We start from the raw sequence: 18,077 nt of genomic DNA, 5'->3' as shown, positions 1-18,077 counted from the left end.
TGCAAAATCATTTATCTGTCCTGTTCTTCAACATGTACTTAATATTTTACAGTTCGAATACATTTTCTCCACAAACCATTTATTTATTTATTAATATTGTTTTACGTCTGGAAAACTGTTAAATTATTAAAATATACTTTGCTGGAAATAGGTATTTACAAGAATAACATTTAAGATCTGCTAATAACAGATAAATGTTATCTTTATTTGCTTTTTCATATCTAATTAGGAACTAAACGTTTGTTTTCTAATATTTTAGCTTTTGAGTCGAACGCTTATTTTGAAGTAAACACCACTGTGGGGAGTGATACGTCATTGCTCATACCTACTCTGATTGGCTATCGGTCAAGAAGACGTCATTTCCCCCTGTCAGCTCGAACACTTCCAGGAGAAGGAAGAAAACAAGAGGACGCAGAACCAACAAAAACAACCTGAAACGGTCACTTTAACTTAAACCTTTTTACCAACCAAGACCTGACGACGTCACTATGGTAAGCAAGGAGTTTCTACTGCTCTCCGTGGCGCTAAATATGTACAAAAAGTTGTAATTTTAGCAGTTGGGCTAACTAGCGGCTAACAACAACACTGGCGCAGAGCAGAAAGATGCTCCGTCATCATGAAGTTAAAGTCGTTCCCCGATGTGAAACACTGAAAATTGTTTTATTTGTAAGTTAACAGATCGTGTTTGAACTCCACAGTTTTCCTTCCATCATGTGTTCGACCACCCGATGGCCCGGGGCTTTCCGAACCGCTTCTCCACTCAGTACCGCTGCTACTCGGTGTCCATGCTGGCTGGACCCAACGACCGCTCCGATGTGGAGAAAGGAGGCAAAAGTGAGTGTCACCAGAGAAGGATTTAAAAAGTGCATCATCACTGTTATCAACGTGTGCTGTTTCACACATAATTGGCAGAAATACAATGTATCATATAAGTTAGTTAGAAATCCTAGTAATACTGTACTAATTTTAGGGTTTGGAAGAGGTTTAGGATTAATTTAGCAGTCACATTAACTCAATTTTAAAATTATATATATATACACACACAAAAGAAACAATATATAGTTTCTTTTGTGGGAAGGCGCATGGATTTTTTGTGCTAGTTCATGAATAAAATTTTATATATATATATATATATATATATATAATTTTAAAGTTGAGTTAAATATTACATATTTATTTTCTACTTTGTCTTTTTTCTAAATTACTTTTATATTATGGATTCAACACCAAGATTATATTTACAAACCAAAAAGAAATCTCAAATCCTAATCCAAATCAGATTTTTTTTTCATACTGTCATGTTTATTTTTTTAATATTGTTTAAAGAGATTATTTTGTGTGTGTGTTTTTGTGTGTGTGCAAACATTTACAATTTCTCTCTTTTTTCCTTTAGTAATTATGCCACCTTCTGCGCTTGATCAGCTCAGTAAGTTCAAGTCAAACCAAACACTTCTTGTTTTCCTCCATTTTGTTTCATGATCCTCCATGTTTCTCATTTTTCTGATGTTTTTATGTGAACAGGCAGGCTTAACATCACCTATCCAATGCTGTTCAAACTCACCAACAAGAACTCAGACAGGATGACCCACTGTGGAGTTCTGGAGTTTGTGGCAGATGAAGGAATCTGTTACCTTCCACACTGGGTGAGGAGGAAATCAAATAGCACACCGAGTGGTCAACCATATGTTTTACCATATTTTCTTTTGTGGGAAGGCGCATGAATTTTTTGTGCTAGTTCATGGATGAATATTTGTTCTGTGTAAGTAAAAGCAACTTGTAGCAAGTACAACAGTAAATTAAAGGTTCCTAGAAATATTCATTTAATCCCAGATCATAGATTCATTTTTTTATTGTTTGAACTTCTAACAACAAAAAAACACAACAAAAATACATATTTAAAGTTATCAGTACTTTAAATATGTATCTGACATCTAAATATGTGTCTGTCTTTCATTGCAGATGATGCAGAATCTTCTCCTGGAAGAAGGCGGACTAGTTCAAGTGGAAAGCGTCAACCTTATGGTGGCCACATATTCAAAGTTTCAGCCACAGAGCCCTGACTTCCTAGATATAACAAACCCCAAAGCAGTGTATGAAATCTGTCCATTCTGTTGCTTTTTTAAATTTTTCTTTTTTAGCTGAGCAGTTTTATAAAAGTCTTTCTTATATTTGCAGTCTTGAGAACGCTCTGAGAAACTTTGCGTGCTTGACGACTGGTGATGTCATAGCCATAAACTACAATGAAAAGGTAAAAATGTTTATTACAAAATAATATATATTACTTTCCATTATTGAGTTGCATATCATGCGTTTAAAACTGTTTACTTCAGATCTACGAGCTGCGAGTTATGGAAACCAAACCCGACAAAGCTGTATCCATCATCGAGTGTGACATGAATGTAAGACTCTTATCATTATCTCAGGCAGTAGATGAATAATATTATTATGTTCATTGCTTCACTCATGTCATCACTGTGCACCTCAGGTGGATTTTGATGCTCCTTTGGGTTACAAAGAGCCTGAGCGACGGACTCAGAACCACGATGAACCAACCGTAAGACCCAGAAAGTGTCTGAACGTTTTATGTTCTGAGCAATGAGATAAAACTCGTTTCTTGGCAGGAGGAAGAAGGAGACGCCAGTAGTTATGCTGACATGGACACAGGATTCAGAGTGAGATCCTACTGCGGTTAAACTCAGACAAACCAAATGTCAGTGAAGGTGTTGAAACTATGTGAGTCATCGTTTGTGATGTCTTGCCAGGCTTTCACTGGCTCTGGAAATCGCCTAGATGGGAAAACAAAGGGGATTGAACCCAGTCCTGCTCCTCTAACTGCGAGCGACATCAAAAGGTGAAAACATGCACACATTAATAAACAAATCCACAGCATTATGGCGTTTCTGCTCACTGTAAAATATTTTCAAAGAGCTTGAGAAAAGACCAAGGTAACACATATTTCAGACACCCAAAGACTTTTGTTGCTCAAAACTAGTTTTGTCAATCTCACTGACAGAAGAAAAGCATCCAGAAAGTCAAGTTTACACTGCAAAAACACAAAATCTTACTAAGTAATTTTGGTCTAGTTTATAGAGCAAATATCATAGCATCTTAGCACACTTGAAATAAGACAAACTAACTTTAATGTAACTTTTCAGCAAGATATAGGAGCTTGTTTTAAGTAAATAATTCCTTAATATTGATGAAAAAGTACTAGCTCCGTTGGCAGATAAATTAACTTATAACTTGTCTTGTTATGGGGTGCTGTGGTGGCGCAGGGGCAGGGCACGGCCCATGTGTTGGGGCCTTGGTCCTCATGCCGGTGGTCGTGGGCTCGATTCCCGGCCTGGTGACATTTGCCACATGTCTTCCCCATCCCTCGTGGCCCTCCTTCCTGTCTAACTACCCTCAGGTGGAGGCCACTGGAGCTAACAAAACCTTATTCTTCCAATGGAACAAGTACATTTTTGTCAATATTGTGAAATTATTTACTTAAAACAATCTCTGAATCTTGCTAAAAAGTTACTTTTGTGTTAGTTTTGTCTTATTTCAAGTATCCAAAGATATTTGCACTAGAAACTAGACCAAAAATACTTGGTAAGATTTTTGTTTTTGCAGTGTAAGTGTAAACACTTACACTGCAAAACTCTGGTGGTAAGACTTTTGCTCAAACATGCTGCATTGGTTCTCAGTTATAATCTGTTTTCACAGGGTCATTTAATTGAGCCAGTCTCAATAGATATCAACATATTATTATGAGTCATTTTCTTTCTGTCCACCATTTACCAGTAAACAGTGTAAACACTTACACTGCAAGTGTAATCTTAAAAAGTATGAGAGTAGATTCCAGATTTGGATACGTATGATTTAATAAAATAGAGCGAGCGCAGAAAAACACCAGAGTTTTCAAATTAATTTCTCTTTTTTATAAAGGTTTTTTTTTTTAAATGGCAGAAACAAGGACATTTCACCCTATTACCCTGGTCAGACACCTCAGTCTCAACAATGCAAGGTTTAGTGTTACATTAGTACATTTGGCCAAACTGTAGCACAGATGGATGCACTTAGACCTTTGTTTTTGACAGTTTACTGTTGTTTATAAATCTCAGAAACTCTACTATGCAGTTTGGAAATCACTGAAAGCCTAATATTAAATGTTTTATCACAGAGGTATTCCAAACTATGACTTTAAAGTCGGCCGGATCACCTTCATCAGAAACTCCAGGCCTCAGCCCAGGAGAAACGTAGAAGACGTGAGTAAATACGTTTTATAAAGTGTTTAATTACTTAACCCACACAGTTTTTTAGTGTTATACATTGAACATAGAGGTTTAATTCAGAAGATCAAGGCATTGAAGTGGTTTTGGTTTCATTAACACTCTCTAAATATATGTTTTCCTTCTCCCAGGATGACGCCATGAACAGATTTATTGCCTTTTCTGGACAAGGACAGTCACTGCGGAAGAAGGGCAGAAAGCCTTGAATTACTTGAAATGTATATTCGGCTTATGTGACACCATCAACAGCAAAGTAAAAAAAACAAAAAAAAAAACACTGATCTGAAGAAACACTCGCCTCTTTGTGTGTTATGTCAGAACTCAATCAATCATATTGAACTCTGGTGGTAAGACTTTTGCTCAAACATGCTGCATTGGTTCTCAGTTATAATCTGTTTTCACAGGGTCATTTAATTGAGCCAGTCTCAATAGATATCAACATATTATTATGAGTCATTTTCTTTCTGTCCACCATTTACCAGAATTATTTTTTGACCAAATATTGCACCTGAAATATACAGTTTCCAGAATCCCCATTGTAGTTCAGACAATGGGACCAATAACTTTATTTCAAATTTTCATAAGAACTATTTTATGTTTGAATTATTTTGTTTTTTTCACTCAGTTATAGTTTGCTGACATTCTTTCCTGGTTTATTTATAGACAAATAAAGGATTACTTTGACATTGTCTGCAGTTGTTTTTGTTGTCAGTTATGTATGAATAAAATAATGTAGCCACTTTACATCAATTATGCACATTTATTAAAAAATACCTGGTTTGAAGTTGTGATGGAGTGTAACATTGTGGATAAAATCACGTGTAAAAGACAGATTGGGAAACATGAGTATATAAAAAATAAAACGGCAAAACTGGTTCAAATTTGGGTTATTTAATGTAGATCATACATTATTCCAAAACTTAAACAAGCTGATCCAGCGTCTGGAAGAGTTTGGTATTTTCAAAGTCAAAAGCTGCGAACACTGCGGTGGTGCTTTTGTTTTGAAAAGCATGTAACCGGAAACACTTCTAATATTAAACGCTAACTATGGAGCAGCTTGCAGAAAGAGCGTGGAGGGTAAATTATCCCTAAAACGTGTTCATAATCGAGCTATTCATAACGTATTTTTGTTTAATTTGTTTAGTCATCGGTTTTGCTGATTGGTTTATCTGAGGCTTAACCTTGGTGAATAAATTGACAAGGTTATTAGCTTTCGATGCTAAGTAAATTCTCCGTAACCCTGACCGCTAGTAACCGTGTGAAATATCAAGAATAGTCGGGATACGATTTTTAATATACATTTATTAAGAAGCCTATCCTGGTTTTATTCAATTTTGAATTTCTTTTTTAAAAATTAGACACGTTATAGTTTCTAAAAAGAAAAAACAAAACAAAACCTGCCGTGTAGCTCCAATGACAATCACCACTGGGTGCCGTTTCCCTGTTTTAATTTGAATGCGTTCAGGAAATAAATGGCCAATCCAAATTTGAAAGTAGTGGTATATTATTTGTGTACAAGATACATTTTTTGGACACAGTTTTGCCTAAAAAATTAATTATAGGTCTTAACGTTATTCTTGTCTACAGTAATGAGAAATGACATCAATAAAATAAATGCAAATATCAGCACATTCATAATAAAAATAAGTTCACTATGTTTCAATAATTTATGTAACCCCCTTTAGGAGTAATAATATGAATTAGTCATTAAAGACAGATCAATCCCATCAGATCGGATTCAGATCCAGAGTAATCTGTACTTGGGTTGTGGTCTTGCAATACTTCAGCCTTTTAATGTTAATTTTTGTCTTTCTGTTGTAGATTTTCAGATGTTTCTGGGATTATTATCCTGTTGCATGACCTGACTTTGGCCAGTTTGAACACTTTGAATAGTTGAACAGATGGCATCAAAACTAACTCCACAATAGTTAAATAAACAAGAGTTTATGGTTGGCCCAGGGCATCATCCTTCCCCCACCATGCTTGGTATGAGGAAAATGTGCTTAAATCATCAAACCTCTTTGTCTCACCTGTCCAAAACGCAGCGCTACAGAGGTTTTGATTTCTTTAACTTGTCTAAAATATGGTGACATGCATGGTCGAGAAAAGAGAACTTCACCATTTAACACACAAGCTGAGAAATCTGAAAAGATGTATTTTTTCAATTTTCTGTGGATTTGAGCTCGTCCATATTATTCTTACTTTCCTCTCCTCTGGCGCTCCTTGTTAAACACACAACTACCAGAACAAGCCAAGCTAACTACTTTATTTGTACCTGTGTTCCTGCAGCCACATCGAGCCTGCGAAGATTACTTGAGTGAGTTCAGGCACTGCAAAGGTTTCAGGAATAATTTTCACCATTACTACACCTACGGCACCGCCCCGTCCTGCCAGCAGTGGAAAGAGGACTACCATAACTGCAGAGAATGGGAAAGTCACAAACTCACAGAAGCTAAGGTGCAACTCTAGGAAATCGTATTCTGAAAAGGACGTAAATTTGGGCTTTTCTAGTTTCATAAAGATGTACCTTTGTTTTTTATGTTGTAGGACGCATTACAGAAAAGTGAAAGGAGACGATTGGAAGAGCAGAAAAACTTCACCCCAGTGTGGAAACTGAGGCAGGCGCCTCCTGGTGACTGGCACCGGCCTCTGGACTAGTACACCCTGCAAGACTCCTGATCTGAAGAGCCATCTTCCGCCGCTCTCTGAACCAATGCAATATGTAATAGTTCACTTCATGGACAATCGACTGAAACCGGCCATTTCTAAACTGATTCATTGATCTTTGGACTCAAAGGAGGGACTAATTGAAATGTAACTTCATGTAGTACCCATAATTGAAAAACATATTTAAACTGCAAGAGCTTTGTTGTGCTTTGTTTATTTAAGAGTAAACTTTAAAGCGTTACTTGAATTAAAACGTGCAAAATGAAATCAGTTTAGTGTTCAATGCTTCTATAATGCAAGTTTTGTTATCGATGTTAAGCTACTGCTAATTTTGTTTCCTGCTGTATTTCAGGAAGGAGTCCAAGAAAAAAATATTTTAAAATAAATACCCATAAACTTAAAACAAACTTCACCCATCATAGTAGAGATGCATATTTTGAAAGGTCATTTACACTCCAAACTAGCTGTGCTGTGTGGTGTAGAATCACTCCTTTTCCCTCATTACATAAAGATTCAACACATATCAGTGTTCTTATTTAACAAAAATTAAACAATCAGTGTTTTGATTAAACAAAGAAGCTTTTATTTTCAACATTGTTGTAGAGGTTTGAATAAAAAAAAACAACTCATGAATAATTATGATGACAGTAATTGTGATGAGCAAGAATGCCTTCTAGTCAGTTTCCATCAAGGCAGATTTTACAGACTGATAAACGCAGCATCACAGCCCAATCAATTCTGTTCACACAGTAAAAAAAGAAAGAAGCGCCGCCCACAGACTTTCATTGTGTGTACACTTTAGTAATGTCATTATACTTCCCATCCGGAGCGTCATAATTGGGGATTGGAGGCGTGTAGGCAGGGCCTTCATGAGTGAAAGGAAGCAGAAGTGGATCTGGCTTCAGCGCCGCCCGGTAAAGCTCCTCAGACTCCATTTTCAGCTCCTCTAGCGCCTCCCTCTGAGCCTCCAGAGCGAGTTCGATGGCCTCTACTTCAGCCATGTGCTGCTTCTGAAAATACAGAGACAAATGTAAATATACGCATCTCTAACTTTATATGACGGAAACGAGACGCAAAAACAGGCTCTTGAAAGTCAAAAGTAATCTTCATTTTAGAGGTTTAGGAATAAAATGGTGAAAGATGAATAATAACCTGTTTGTATCGACTCCACTCTTTCAGAAGAAGCGCGCGACTCTCACTTTCTTCAAATGACACCGTTGGAGGAATGCGCTCTCTTTTTTATAAAATAAATTAAAAAACAATTTAAAACTTAAAAAAGGGTTAGCAGGAAAAAAACAAGAAATGTGGAACTTTGAACTGAGCTGTACCTCGTTTCATCCAAACATTTAGTGGGAGTGATGAAGTCCTCTATGGGGATGAGTTCAGGTGGAACCCTCTCCAGCTTCTTCAGCTTCTTCTTCAGTCTCTCCCTCATCATCTGCTCCCTCCGTGGATCCACCTTCTTCTTCTTCTTTGGCTCCGCTCTAATGCAACATAAACCACACCTCTGCATGAGCATTCTTATTTCACCACATGTGCATGTTTAAATAGGAGAAATTTATGTTTTATTATTCTCTAGTATTTCATTGTTGAACAGGTGAAATGTCTGGATTTTTAAGGCATCTAACTGAGTAGAACTTGCTCCATGATTACGAATCACATGATGGATTTAAACAAATTTTGCCCTCTTGTTTTTTCATTCAATGAAACAAGGATGCTGCTGTACAACTTGAAATTTGGACAAAAAAGTGTAACAAATAAATGGACTCTGGATCTTAATGGTATTAGATTTTTTCTGATTTGATTACATAGTTTCCAAGTAGTTTGAAACAATACTGTTTGTGTTTATACAACATATTTTAAGGCTATCATAGCTTTGTAGACACACTTCAAGTTCCTTCAATGCCCTTTATTTTGACATACAATTTATTTGATAGTTCTGCTAACGAACCTAAAACTACAGATACAGTTTGCATTGCAAAAGCACAAAATCTTACCAAATATTTTTATCTAGTTTCTAGAGCAAATATCTTCATAAACTTGACATAAGACAAAATTAACTTACAAGTAAATTTTCAGCAATATATAGGAGCTTGTTTTAAGTAACTAATTCCTTAAAAAAGTACTAGTTCCACTAGCAGATTATTTCACTTATAGAAAACATGTATTTCTTTAAGTGAAATAATCTGCCAGTAGAAAACATGTATTTTTCTAAAAGTGAAATAATCTGTCAGTAGAACTAGTACTTTTTAAAATGAGTATTAAAGAATTATTGACTTAAACCGAGCTCATATAAATTGCTGAAAAGTTACTCAGTTCATTTTGTCTTGTTTCAATGGTATTGAGATATTTGCACTAAAAACTAGACAAAAACACTTAAGACTTTATTTTTTGCAGCACAGCAAAAAGAAAAATTTATTTATTTTTAACAAGTTAAATAAAGAAATGAAATATTTACATTGTTCACATGGAGAGTTATATATTTCAGACAATTTAATGAATCTAGCTTAAATCAAGTGAAAACCTCCAAATCCTTCCCCCCCATTTTTTTCTTTTTTAAATCAACTAGTGGTAACTGTATCATACCTGAGTGGTGCAGATGTCTTAAGTGTGGCCACAGGAAAAAAACAGGGACTCTGCACAGCAGGGTTACATTCTCCCAAAAGCAAGCTGAAAAATTACACAAGAAAACCGCAGCACATGTGAAAGCACGACATGACCAAACCATGACAGCATATGTTCAGTACTGGTTCACTTCCATTCTTCTTTATTCGGACAGACACGGATCACATCATTCTTCTTCTACAAAGGCTTACCGTGACGCGGCGGCCTGTCGGGATAAAACCCCGCCAATGAATCGTGAAACGGCCGAAGACATGTTTCCACTGGATGCCGCTTCAATTTACACTGCCAATATCAAAAAGAACCATAAACAAAATCTTCACATGTCGCCTCACTTGTGTCCCCTTACAGAACACAGCAGGGACAAGGCGCAGAGAGATGACGTATTAAGCAAAGTGCGTTTACTATTTTACTTCCGCATTTTCGAACATTTTTAAATAGCAAAAAATACATAAAATGTATGAATTAGAAGATATTTTTAGATTTAATTACAATAATCAAGTTATATAGTTATTTTTAGTTATCAATAAAAAATTTTTGCAAAATTTAGAAGTAAATCTTCTGCCGAATCTAGCAGTGGGGGTAAAACATGAAGCGACGGCATTATTTGGGGTAAAGGTCGCAGTGGACGCTTCTTTATATACCCACAGTGGGCAGATCAGGAGACAGAGACAGAAATCCAGCTTAAAAGTTTAAACTATCAAACTGATTATTGTTGAACCAACACCATGGCGCTCATCAGAGGTAAACTGATATTTCTGTTCAGCATTTAGACTAAAATAAAACGGACGTAGGTTTGTTTGTGCTCCATGTAGCTCTGTTTTAAATGTCGCATTTTCCTGCTTTTTGTGCACTAGAGCATAGCTTTAATTAGGGACATGAAAATGGAGCTTTGTAAAGTAGAGCTTTTTATGTCAATGTTTACAAGCAAGTGCAGCTGAAAACCTTGCATGAACTCCACGTCATTTAAAGTAGGTTAAAGGTGAGTGGTATCACGGGGTTTTCTTTGTTATGACAATATTTACTAGTTTTATATTTTTTAAAGAAAAGCTTTATAACCTTAGTCAACATAACATTTCGAGAAACTTAGTTTGTTTATGCTTAGGCTAATAGAAAGTATGCGTACTTGTGGTTTGAGCTACTTCTTTATCTCCCTTCTTTGATTGAAAGGTAGATTAGTTTTTTTTGTTTGTTTGTTTTTACTATACTACAATAATATACAACAAAGGGAAAAATAGATCTATGTAACTAGTTCCATTTTTAAAAATGATATCAACTTTTTGGAAGAAGAAAATCTACTTTTAGTATTCTCACCAAATTGTGACCTACTGTGTCTTTTTAATTAACTTCTCAAAACAACCATGTTAATCTAATGGATATATTTGCTAATTTGGGTTTTTTAAAGTATTGTTTTAATAGTCCCAGTCAAAAATCATACCAGATTTGGTTCTGACATTTTTAATAAAACATATTGAACTATGTTGAATGACTAAATAAATAATGGACTTGGCCTTGCTTTGGGCTTTGAGGGTATTTTTAGACATAATGTTCTACATTACAAAACGGCAAACAAACGTCACAGATGAGAGTCACTCGTCATTTTAATGTTTATCAAAGGAAACAGAGTGCCCAGTCCAGGTCAAGGCATCATGTGTTTGATGCCACGTATCACACGTCTGTGTTTGTTCACAGTGGTTCATGAGCTAGAAACGGAAAAATACTCGTCTACATTATAAGTGAATTCTGCTGTTATTCAAATAACGAATATAACATAATTTAAAGTCATAATTACGTAGCAAGACTAAATTAAGAAAATGCATGGTGGATGGGGAACTTTATAAGTTATAGCAGAATTCTATCTGTTTTTTTATTTTAGATTGTAAATTGGTTTATGCTAAGATCATTTTGAGCTAATATTTATGCTAAACATAATTCCAAAACACATTCCAATAAAACCAGAACATCAGGGAGTTGTTTTGTCTTGTTAAACAAAACCAATATTTAAGTAGATAAATAAAGCGCCAGCCATCGACCTGATGTTAACATCAAGCATTGTTTTTGTGTTGACATCTGTACTAAGGTTCTTCTTTTGTTATTTTCTAGGTGTTTTCATCGTAGCAGCCAAGCGCACTCCGTTCGGCACGTACGGTGGGGTGCTGAAGGATCACAGCGCCACAGATCTGGCGGAGCACGCCGCCAAAGCGGCCCTCGCCGCCGGCGCCGTCGCTCCAGAACTCATAAACAGCATCATCATGGGAAATGTCATGCAGGTACGTCGGCTTCCGCTCGTGAGGGGTTTGTGTTCTCATAACGTAACGTTGTGTGTTTCCTCAGAGTTCGGCTGATGCTCCGTATATCGCTCGTCACGTCGGCCTGAGGTGTGGCGTTCCCATCCCAGCTCCTGCGCTCACTGTGAACAGACTGTGTGGCTCTGGTTTCCAGTCCATCATCAACGGCGCTCATGTAAGAAACGACAACGAAACATCGACCTGTTTACTCTCCTTCTAACGCAAAACAACTTGGCTGTTTGTCTCCTTTACGTCACTTATTTTCTAAATTACATTCACCGTTCATACAGGTGCTTGAAATCCTTGAAAAGCTTGAATTTTGTTTTGATGTTGGATTTCTGTATAAATGCTTAAGTGTTTGACAGTCAAACTGCACAATTTGGTAATAAATTCAATCTAACGTTTGAATAAAAGCCTACATTTGGAAAGCGATATTTACTGATAATAAGAAGACAGATTTTTTCTCTTTGTCGGAAGTTAAATCAGAATAAAATTCTCTTGTTTCACATTTGTTACTATTACCAAAATTATTTCTATTTGCTAGAAAGCTTAGCAATAACATTTTGTAGATATTTTTTGTAACTTTATTTGTATATTTTAAACATTTCATTTTAATTTAATTTACATTAACAAGATTTGTTTGGATTTTTTGGATAGTAATTAATATTTATTATTCCTAATAATTATTTATCCATGTAACTGAAATAACTGATATTTTTTACATTAAACATTATTAATTTTTTTTGGTTGTTGTTAGATTCGTGTTTTGTTCTCAGACCAGTCAGTCGTAGAAAGTGTTTGTGACTAACATTGAAAAACATAAAAATTTGTTACATTATACACTATTAATAACAGTAAAATAAATATTATTTAATAGTGACTTGAGACAGTATTTCTTTAGTTAATTTGTGTTGTTTTTAACTGAATTACAGCGCTAAAAAGTCTGAAAACTTACCTTAAAAATTCCTGAAAAGTGTTTGAATTTTACCAGGTGAAAAGTTTATGAATGGGACTAAACAATCTGAAGTTTTAATTTTGAACGAATTAACGGATTTCCTCAAAGGATGTGTTTGTTTAAAAGGCAGAGGGTTTGTCTCTACAAACATCTTTTACTCTTAGAATTAAAAAATTTCCCACACGTTTAACCCAAAGTTTCTTAGACTTCCGTTTGTAGCTTCATAATAAAATCGGTTTTGTAATTTTGTGTTTGCAGGAGATTTGTCTCAGGGAGTCGGAGGTGGTTCTGTGCGGCGGTTCGGAGAGTATGAGCCAAGCTCCTTACGCCGTCCGAAACATCCGCTTCGGAACAAAGTTTGGGTTTGACCTCAAGGTTATTGTTTTTTTTTTCATGTGTACATTACAAACTTTGTAAGTTTAGTTTTGTCCTATTGCACTAGAAACCAAAACAAAAATAATTGGTAAGAGTTTGTTTTCTGTAGAAATCAGCCTAAACTTTATGCGATAATTTTTCAGAAAGTCTCACATTATAGTTAAGTTCCTAAAACCTTTATGATAGAAGCAAAGTACAGAACACATTAAAAAAAGCTTGATTTCTATTTATTTATTGGGGCCGCTCCAATAATTGATCCTCTGGTGATTTTGTTTTTCATCCATTTCCTAACTGTTGTTTTTTTCCTCCACTGGATCATTTGATTTAAAGATTGGAATAGTTCTCAAATGTTTGTGCAGCCTCATTTCTCTACTATAAAATGTTGATTTGTTTTGAGATCTTTTTCAAAGCTTTGCAGATAAACTTGATAAAAGCACCAGCAGCTGTTTTGATGTGCAGAAACAATCCGTTCACTGCTCTGTGCTCCCCTCTGGCAGCTGGAGGACACTCTGTGGGCGGGTCTCACTGACCTCCACATCAAGACCCCGATGGGCATCACTGCAGAAAACCTGGCAGAGAAATACCAGATAACACGAGAGGACTGTGACAACTACGCGTACCAGACACAACAGAGGTGGAAGGCAGGTGAGCAGGCAGATGTCATCCTTCCTTATAGGGCTGTATTTGTTTTTCTGTATTTTTCCAGCTGTAATGACGTCTTACGTTGGGCATATTTTAAATATTTAACCTGTAAATTCTCCTCCTGCAGCTCATGAAGGGGGTCACTTCACAGCTGAAATTGCTCCGGTTGAGGTGAAGGCGAAGAAGGGCAAAGCGCCCATGACTCATGACGAACACCCTCGGCCTCAGACCACGCTGGAGCAGATGGCCAAGCTGCCTACTGTCTTCAAGAAGGGAGGAACCGTCACCGCCGCCAACGCTTCAGTGAGACACTCTATTTTATTTAACATATAGACTGAGAAGGCCTACTTGGTTTTGTGTTTTTATTTAAATAAAAGTCTTGTTAAGCTTTGTTGTTGACTTGTCTAACACCTTCAGCCGGTGAGGCTTTACTTTACTTTGACTTCAAAAATTGACTGGTCAAGATGAGAAGAGAAAACGTCCAAACAGTTAAGGATTGAGATAAGAAATATTCAATAAAATATGGAGAACCACCATAATCCAGGAACATCATCACGTAATCGTGTCTTATCGTATGTAACTGTCAGACCCATAACAATAAACGTCTGTTTTAAAGGGGACTTATTTTGCAAAATTCACATTTTGCATGTTTTATACTTTTATTTGGGTTTCAACTGCTTCTATAAACAAAGTGCTTAAAAAAACACCAGGCCGTTAAGTTAAATGTTTTTTTGGTGTCTGGAAAATTAGCAGTTTCAAAAAACTCCTGACATTCATTGGATACAGCGCTGTTACCTAGCAACCCCAGTGAGGCGCAGCTCGTCACCTAGCAATCCAAACTGAGCTCCAGGACGTTTGGTCAGATGGTTTTACCGCTGTATTCGCTGTACAATGGCTGCTGGAAAAATGGTTTCTGGACTCATCATCCAGAAACCATTTGCTGCATTATTGTTGGTTGTGCAGGAGGCTCTGCTAATGCTTTTCAAAGATGCATGGTTGTATAATTGTATATCCGCAGCCATTTTCCAGTGTGAGTGTAAACGTTGAGTTGGAGATTTGGCCAGCAGCAGCTTATTCTGATTTTAAGAGTCTCTAAAACATCTCATTCTGAGCAGACTAAGATCTCAGGATCTAAGACTGATTTTGTGCAAAATAAAAAAGTACCAAACATGTCTTGCATCGTCCATAGAGCTATCCTAACCCGCTCAATGAAGCAGGTCGCCTCTAAGCCGAGTCTCTTGTTGGTCTGCAGGGAGTCTCTGACGGAGCTGCTGCTCTGGTGATCTCCAGTGAGGAAGCCCTGAAGGAACACAAACTCACTCCTCTGGCCAGAATCGTGTCCTATCACGTGTCCGGCTGTGACCCGAGCATTATGGGGATTGGTGAGGGATAGTAGGGATATGATTTAAATCAGCTTACATTAATAAAAAATAATTGGTGAATCGATTCCAGTTTTTAAACAGAATTATGTGGTTTCACTTTAGGTCCGGTCCCGGCCATCTCAGAAGCTCTTAAAAAGGCCGGCCTGTCTGTCAAGGACATGGATCTTGTTGAGGTTTGTCACAAAGAATAAAGACGCCATTTTGACTTTATCCTTTAACTTTATACACAGTGATTACTTAGAGTATTTAAGATGTAAATAAACATCTGAAATGACCTGATAGTTTTATTCATCAGTCATGTGGTTTTAGATAAAAGCTGTAAAATCAAATTATTGGATCAATTATTCAAGGTTTCTGTATGAAGTATACAGGAAGGTAGTAACTAGTTACCGTTATTATTTTTCATTTTTTCCAATTTGTTTAGTGTGAAATTATGCCACTGCACTGAATGGTTCATGTATTTATTTATTTTTTACACGTTTACTAAGAGTGTGAATAAATGTTGCTGCTTCTACATGAAGAAGTTTAAAGAGTAATTCTGCCGTTGCTGCTTTGATGAACTTCTTGTTTGTTTCTGTTCCTCCATTCAGGTGAACGAAGCTTTTGCTCCTCAGTATCTTTCCGTTGCCAAAGCTCTTGGGCTTGACCCAGAAAAATCGAATGTCAACGGCGGGGCTATCGCCATCGGTCATCCTCTCGGTGCCTCTGGAGCGCGCATCACTGCTCACCTGGTGCACGAGCTCAGGTAGACAAATCATTACCTGTAGCCTTAAAAAAAGACAAAATTGTTTCTCACAACAAGCTTTGTTTCGAACAGGCGAAGAGGAGGAAAGTACGCCGTCGGCTCTGCTTGTATCGGCGGCGGTCAGGGCATCGCCATCGTCCTGGAAAAGTGCTAACAGACGAAGAAGGCGCTAAAGGATTCCTGTGAAATAAATGCCAAACAGAAACACTCTCCACTCGCATGAGATCAAATGTAGTTGGTGCACAGTCAAAGGCATGCTTAATGATGAAGAACAACATCTAATTTAACTTTTTTCTCATTCTCTGAAAATAGATTTTTGCAGCATATGTTTGAGTTTGCCTTAAGAGATCTGTGAAAGTATACAAATGACTGTAAACTGCTTCTATGGGTTTAGGAGCCCATTTGTGCCTAAAGACAGGGATTTGATCCTGAGGCATGCTAACATGTGTAGCTCGGTATTGCAATAAAGTGTTTGCCTTTAAATGCTCTCCATATTTTCCATTTCTGGGTTTAGTGATTTATCAGCTGAAGGGACTAAATTTTTGTACTTCTCTGTCATAGAATCCCAAATAAACTTGTGCAGAAAAGAACAGCTGTTTTGTACATTTTACTATCACTTATTTTCTTTCTCGTTTGTTGTAAACGTGCATTTCAAATATTGATGGAGAAAAGGATAGTTTTATTTCTTAATCCAAATTGTTTGGATTCCCCTGTGACGGCTTTGACAGCAATGAGGTAGGTAAAGGTAAAAGTAATTTTATTTACTGTATATAGCACATTTTCAGCAAAATGGCAGTTCAAAGTGCTTTACATGAATTAGTAGAAAAATACAAATAAAACCAAAAGAAAGACAAAAAGATAAGGGCAACAACAATAAAAAAAAAACCCAGTGTTGGTTCGCTATGTACTCCACAATTTATAAAACAATACTATACTATAAGCAGGAGTTTCTCTAAGTCTTGCTCCGATATTAAAGTACAAATCTTCAGATTGCATGTCTTGGACATGTTCTGCTTTAGTAAATTTCTAAATAGGATAATTTCACCCAGAATAAAGTTACTGGACTAAAACAGAACCAGAACTCTTCTTTTGCTCTATTTTGTGCACTGATAAACACACAAACTAAAATGAAGACCAGATTTTTTCCCCATAATCTTTGTATCAGAGAATAACAGCACATAGAAGTGCATACATAACTGCAGAGAATTAGCCAGGAGAAGTATAGATGAAAATAATAACCAGAAGAAAATTACAAAGGCACAATACTCTTGAAAAAGAAAAAGATCGTGCAAAATGTGACACGTCAAGGAAACTAAAGTAAAACTCCCCTTAAGAGTGGTAAATAGTACATAAACCAGTTATAAATAAGTTGTTAATTTATAAACCATTCTAAAGCAATATGAAATGGGGAAAAAAGCTATTTATTAACTAAGTCGTGTTTTAGATTGTTCTTGAAAAACTAATCAGTCACGGCTGATTAGTGGGCGCACTCGCGGCTGTGCAACAAACAAATTGATTTTTTTTAAATATATTTTTTACAGCAAACAGCCGTAATGTAATATATATATATATGTGTGTGTGTGTGTGTGTGTGTGTGTGTATGTATACACACATACAGGTCCTTCTCAAAAAATTAGCATATTGTGATAAAGTTCATTATTTTCCACAATGTAATGATAAAAATTAAACTGTCACATATTTTAGATTCATCGGACACCAACTGAAATATTTCAGGTCTTTCATTGTTTTAATACTGATCATTTTGGCATACAGCTCATGAAAACCTAAAATCCCTGTCTCAAAAAATTTGCATGTCATGAAAAGGTTTTCTGAACGAGCAGCTAACCTCATCATCTGAATCAACAAAGTAACTCAAACACCTGCAAAAGATTCCTGAGGCTTTTAAAAACTCCCAGCCTGGTTCATTACTCAAAACCGCAATCATGGGTCAGACTGCTGACCTGACTGCTGTCCAGAAGGCATCACTGACACCCTCAAGCAAGAGGGTAAGATACAGAAAGAAATTTCTGAACGAATAGGCTGTTCCCAGAGTGCTGTATCATCTGCTGAAAAGCTTTATGGAGATGAAGATTTCATTTTTCAGCACGACCTGGCACCTGCTCACAG

The 18,077-nt window shown here is 36.5% G+C and overlaps 4 protein-coding genes across 4 annotated transcripts; 3 read left to right on the top strand and 1 right to left on the bottom strand.

Moving 5' to 3' along the window:
* The first annotated feature begins 347 nt into the window (after nt 1–347).
* ufd1l (ubiquitin recognition factor in ER associated degradation 1) lies at nt 348–4,963 on the top strand. Its single transcript, XM_008418157.2, has 12 exons — nt 348–491; nt 699–834; nt 1,394–1,426; nt 1,522–1,643; nt 1,960–2,090; nt 2,176–2,248; nt 2,331–2,399; nt 2,486–2,554; nt 2,622–2,672; nt 2,763–2,851; nt 4,166–4,250; nt 4,406–4,963. Exons 1-12 carry the CDS (start codon nt 489–491, stop codon nt 4,478–4,480), a joined length of 936 nt encoding a protein of 311 aa, XP_008416379.1. The 5' UTR covers nt 348–488; the 3' UTR covers nt 4,481–4,963.
* Nucleotides 4,964–5,253: 290 nt separating this feature from the next.
* Nucleotides 5,254–7,353, top strand: lg9h22orf39 (linkage group 9 C22orf39 homolog). Its single transcript, XM_008418156.2, has 3 exons — nt 5,254–5,351; nt 6,564–6,731; nt 6,822–7,353. The coding sequence occupies exons 1-3, from the start codon at nt 5,322–5,324 to the stop codon at nt 6,930–6,932; spliced, it is 309 nt and encodes a 102-aa protein (XP_008416378.1). The 5' UTR covers nt 5,254–5,321; the 3' UTR covers nt 6,933–7,353.
* A 148-nt stretch (nt 7,354–7,501) lies between these two features.
* Nucleotides 7,502–9,953, bottom strand: mrpl40 (mitochondrial ribosomal protein L40). Its single transcript, XM_008418155.2, has 5 exons — nt 9,758–9,953; nt 9,528–9,611; nt 8,270–8,425; nt 8,094–8,175; nt 7,502–7,951 (listed from the first exon to the last, which is right to left on the bottom strand). Exons 1-5 carry the CDS (start codon nt 9,817–9,819, stop codon nt 7,724–7,726), a joined length of 612 nt encoding a protein of 203 aa, XP_008416377.1. The 5' UTR covers nt 9,820–9,953; the 3' UTR covers nt 7,502–7,723.
* A 214-nt stretch (nt 9,954–10,167) lies between these two features.
* On the top strand, nt 10,168–16,540 carry acaa2 (acetyl-CoA acyltransferase 2). The gene is made up of 10 exons (XM_008418154.2): nt 10,168–10,307; nt 11,667–11,833; nt 11,898–12,026; nt 13,065–13,181; nt 13,679–13,826; nt 13,951–14,126; nt 15,076–15,205; nt 15,308–15,378; nt 15,796–15,950; nt 16,023–16,540. The coding sequence occupies exons 1-10, from the start codon at nt 10,292–10,294 to the stop codon at nt 16,102–16,104; spliced, it is 1,191 nt and encodes a 396-aa protein (XP_008416376.1). The 5' UTR covers nt 10,168–10,291; the 3' UTR covers nt 16,105–16,540.
* The last annotated feature ends 1,537 nt before the right edge of the window (nt 16,541–18,077 follow it).

The sequence above is a fragment of the Poecilia reticulata genome, linkage group LG9, assembly GCF_000633615.1.
Source record: "Poecilia reticulata strain Guanapo linkage group LG9, Guppy_female_1.0+MT, whole genome shotgun sequence".
NCBI classification, from domain to species: domain Eukaryota; kingdom Metazoa; phylum Chordata; class Actinopteri; order Cyprinodontiformes; family Poeciliidae; genus Poecilia; species Poecilia reticulata.
The sequence above is the reverse complement of the archived record's forward strand: the minus strand, read 5'-3'. Positions and strand labels throughout refer to the sequence as shown.

Bases quoted from the DNA above. Each gene is read 5' to 3' on its own strand.
- ufd1l (XM_008418157.2), top strand. The intron at 835-1,393 runs GTGAGTGTCACC...TTTTTCCTTTAG, and splicing joins TGTGGAGAAAGGAGGCAAAA to TAATTATGCCACCTTCTGCG. The intron at 2,400-2,485 runs GTAAGACTCTTA...TGTGCACCTCAG, and splicing joins TCATCGAGTGTGACATGAAT to GTGGATTTTGATGCTCCTTT.
- lg9h22orf39 (XM_008418156.2), top strand. From the start codon at position 5,322: ATGGAGCAGCTTGCAGAAAGAGCGTGGAGG. The intron at 5,352-6,563 runs GTAAATTATCCC...GTGTTCCTGCAG, and splicing joins TTGCAGAAAGAGCGTGGAGG to CCACATCGAGCCTGCGAAGA. The intron at 6,732-6,821 runs GTGCAACTCTAG...TTTATGTTGTAG, and splicing joins ACAAACTCACAGAAGCTAAG to GACGCATTACAGAAAAGTGA.
- mrpl40 (XM_008418155.2), bottom strand. From the start codon at position 9,819: ATGTCTTCGGCCGTTTCACGATTCATTGGCGGGGTTTTATCCCGACAG. The intron at 8,176-8,269 runs GTACAGCTCAGT...TTTATAAAAAAG, and splicing joins AAATGTTTGGATGAAACGAG to AGAGCGCATTCCTCCAACGG. The intron at 7,952-8,093 runs GTTATTATTCAT...CTGTATTTTCAG, and splicing joins AGTGGAGTCGATACAAACAG to AAGCAGCACATGGCTGAAGT.
- acaa2 (XM_008418154.2), top strand. The intron at 11,834-11,897 runs GTACGTCGGCTT...GTGTTTCCTCAG, and splicing joins TCATGGGAAATGTCATGCAG to AGTTCGGCTGATGCTCCGTA. The intron at 15,951-16,022 runs GTAGACAAATCA...TGTTTCGAACAG, and splicing joins CACCTGGTGCACGAGCTCAG to GCGAAGAGGAGGAAAGTACG.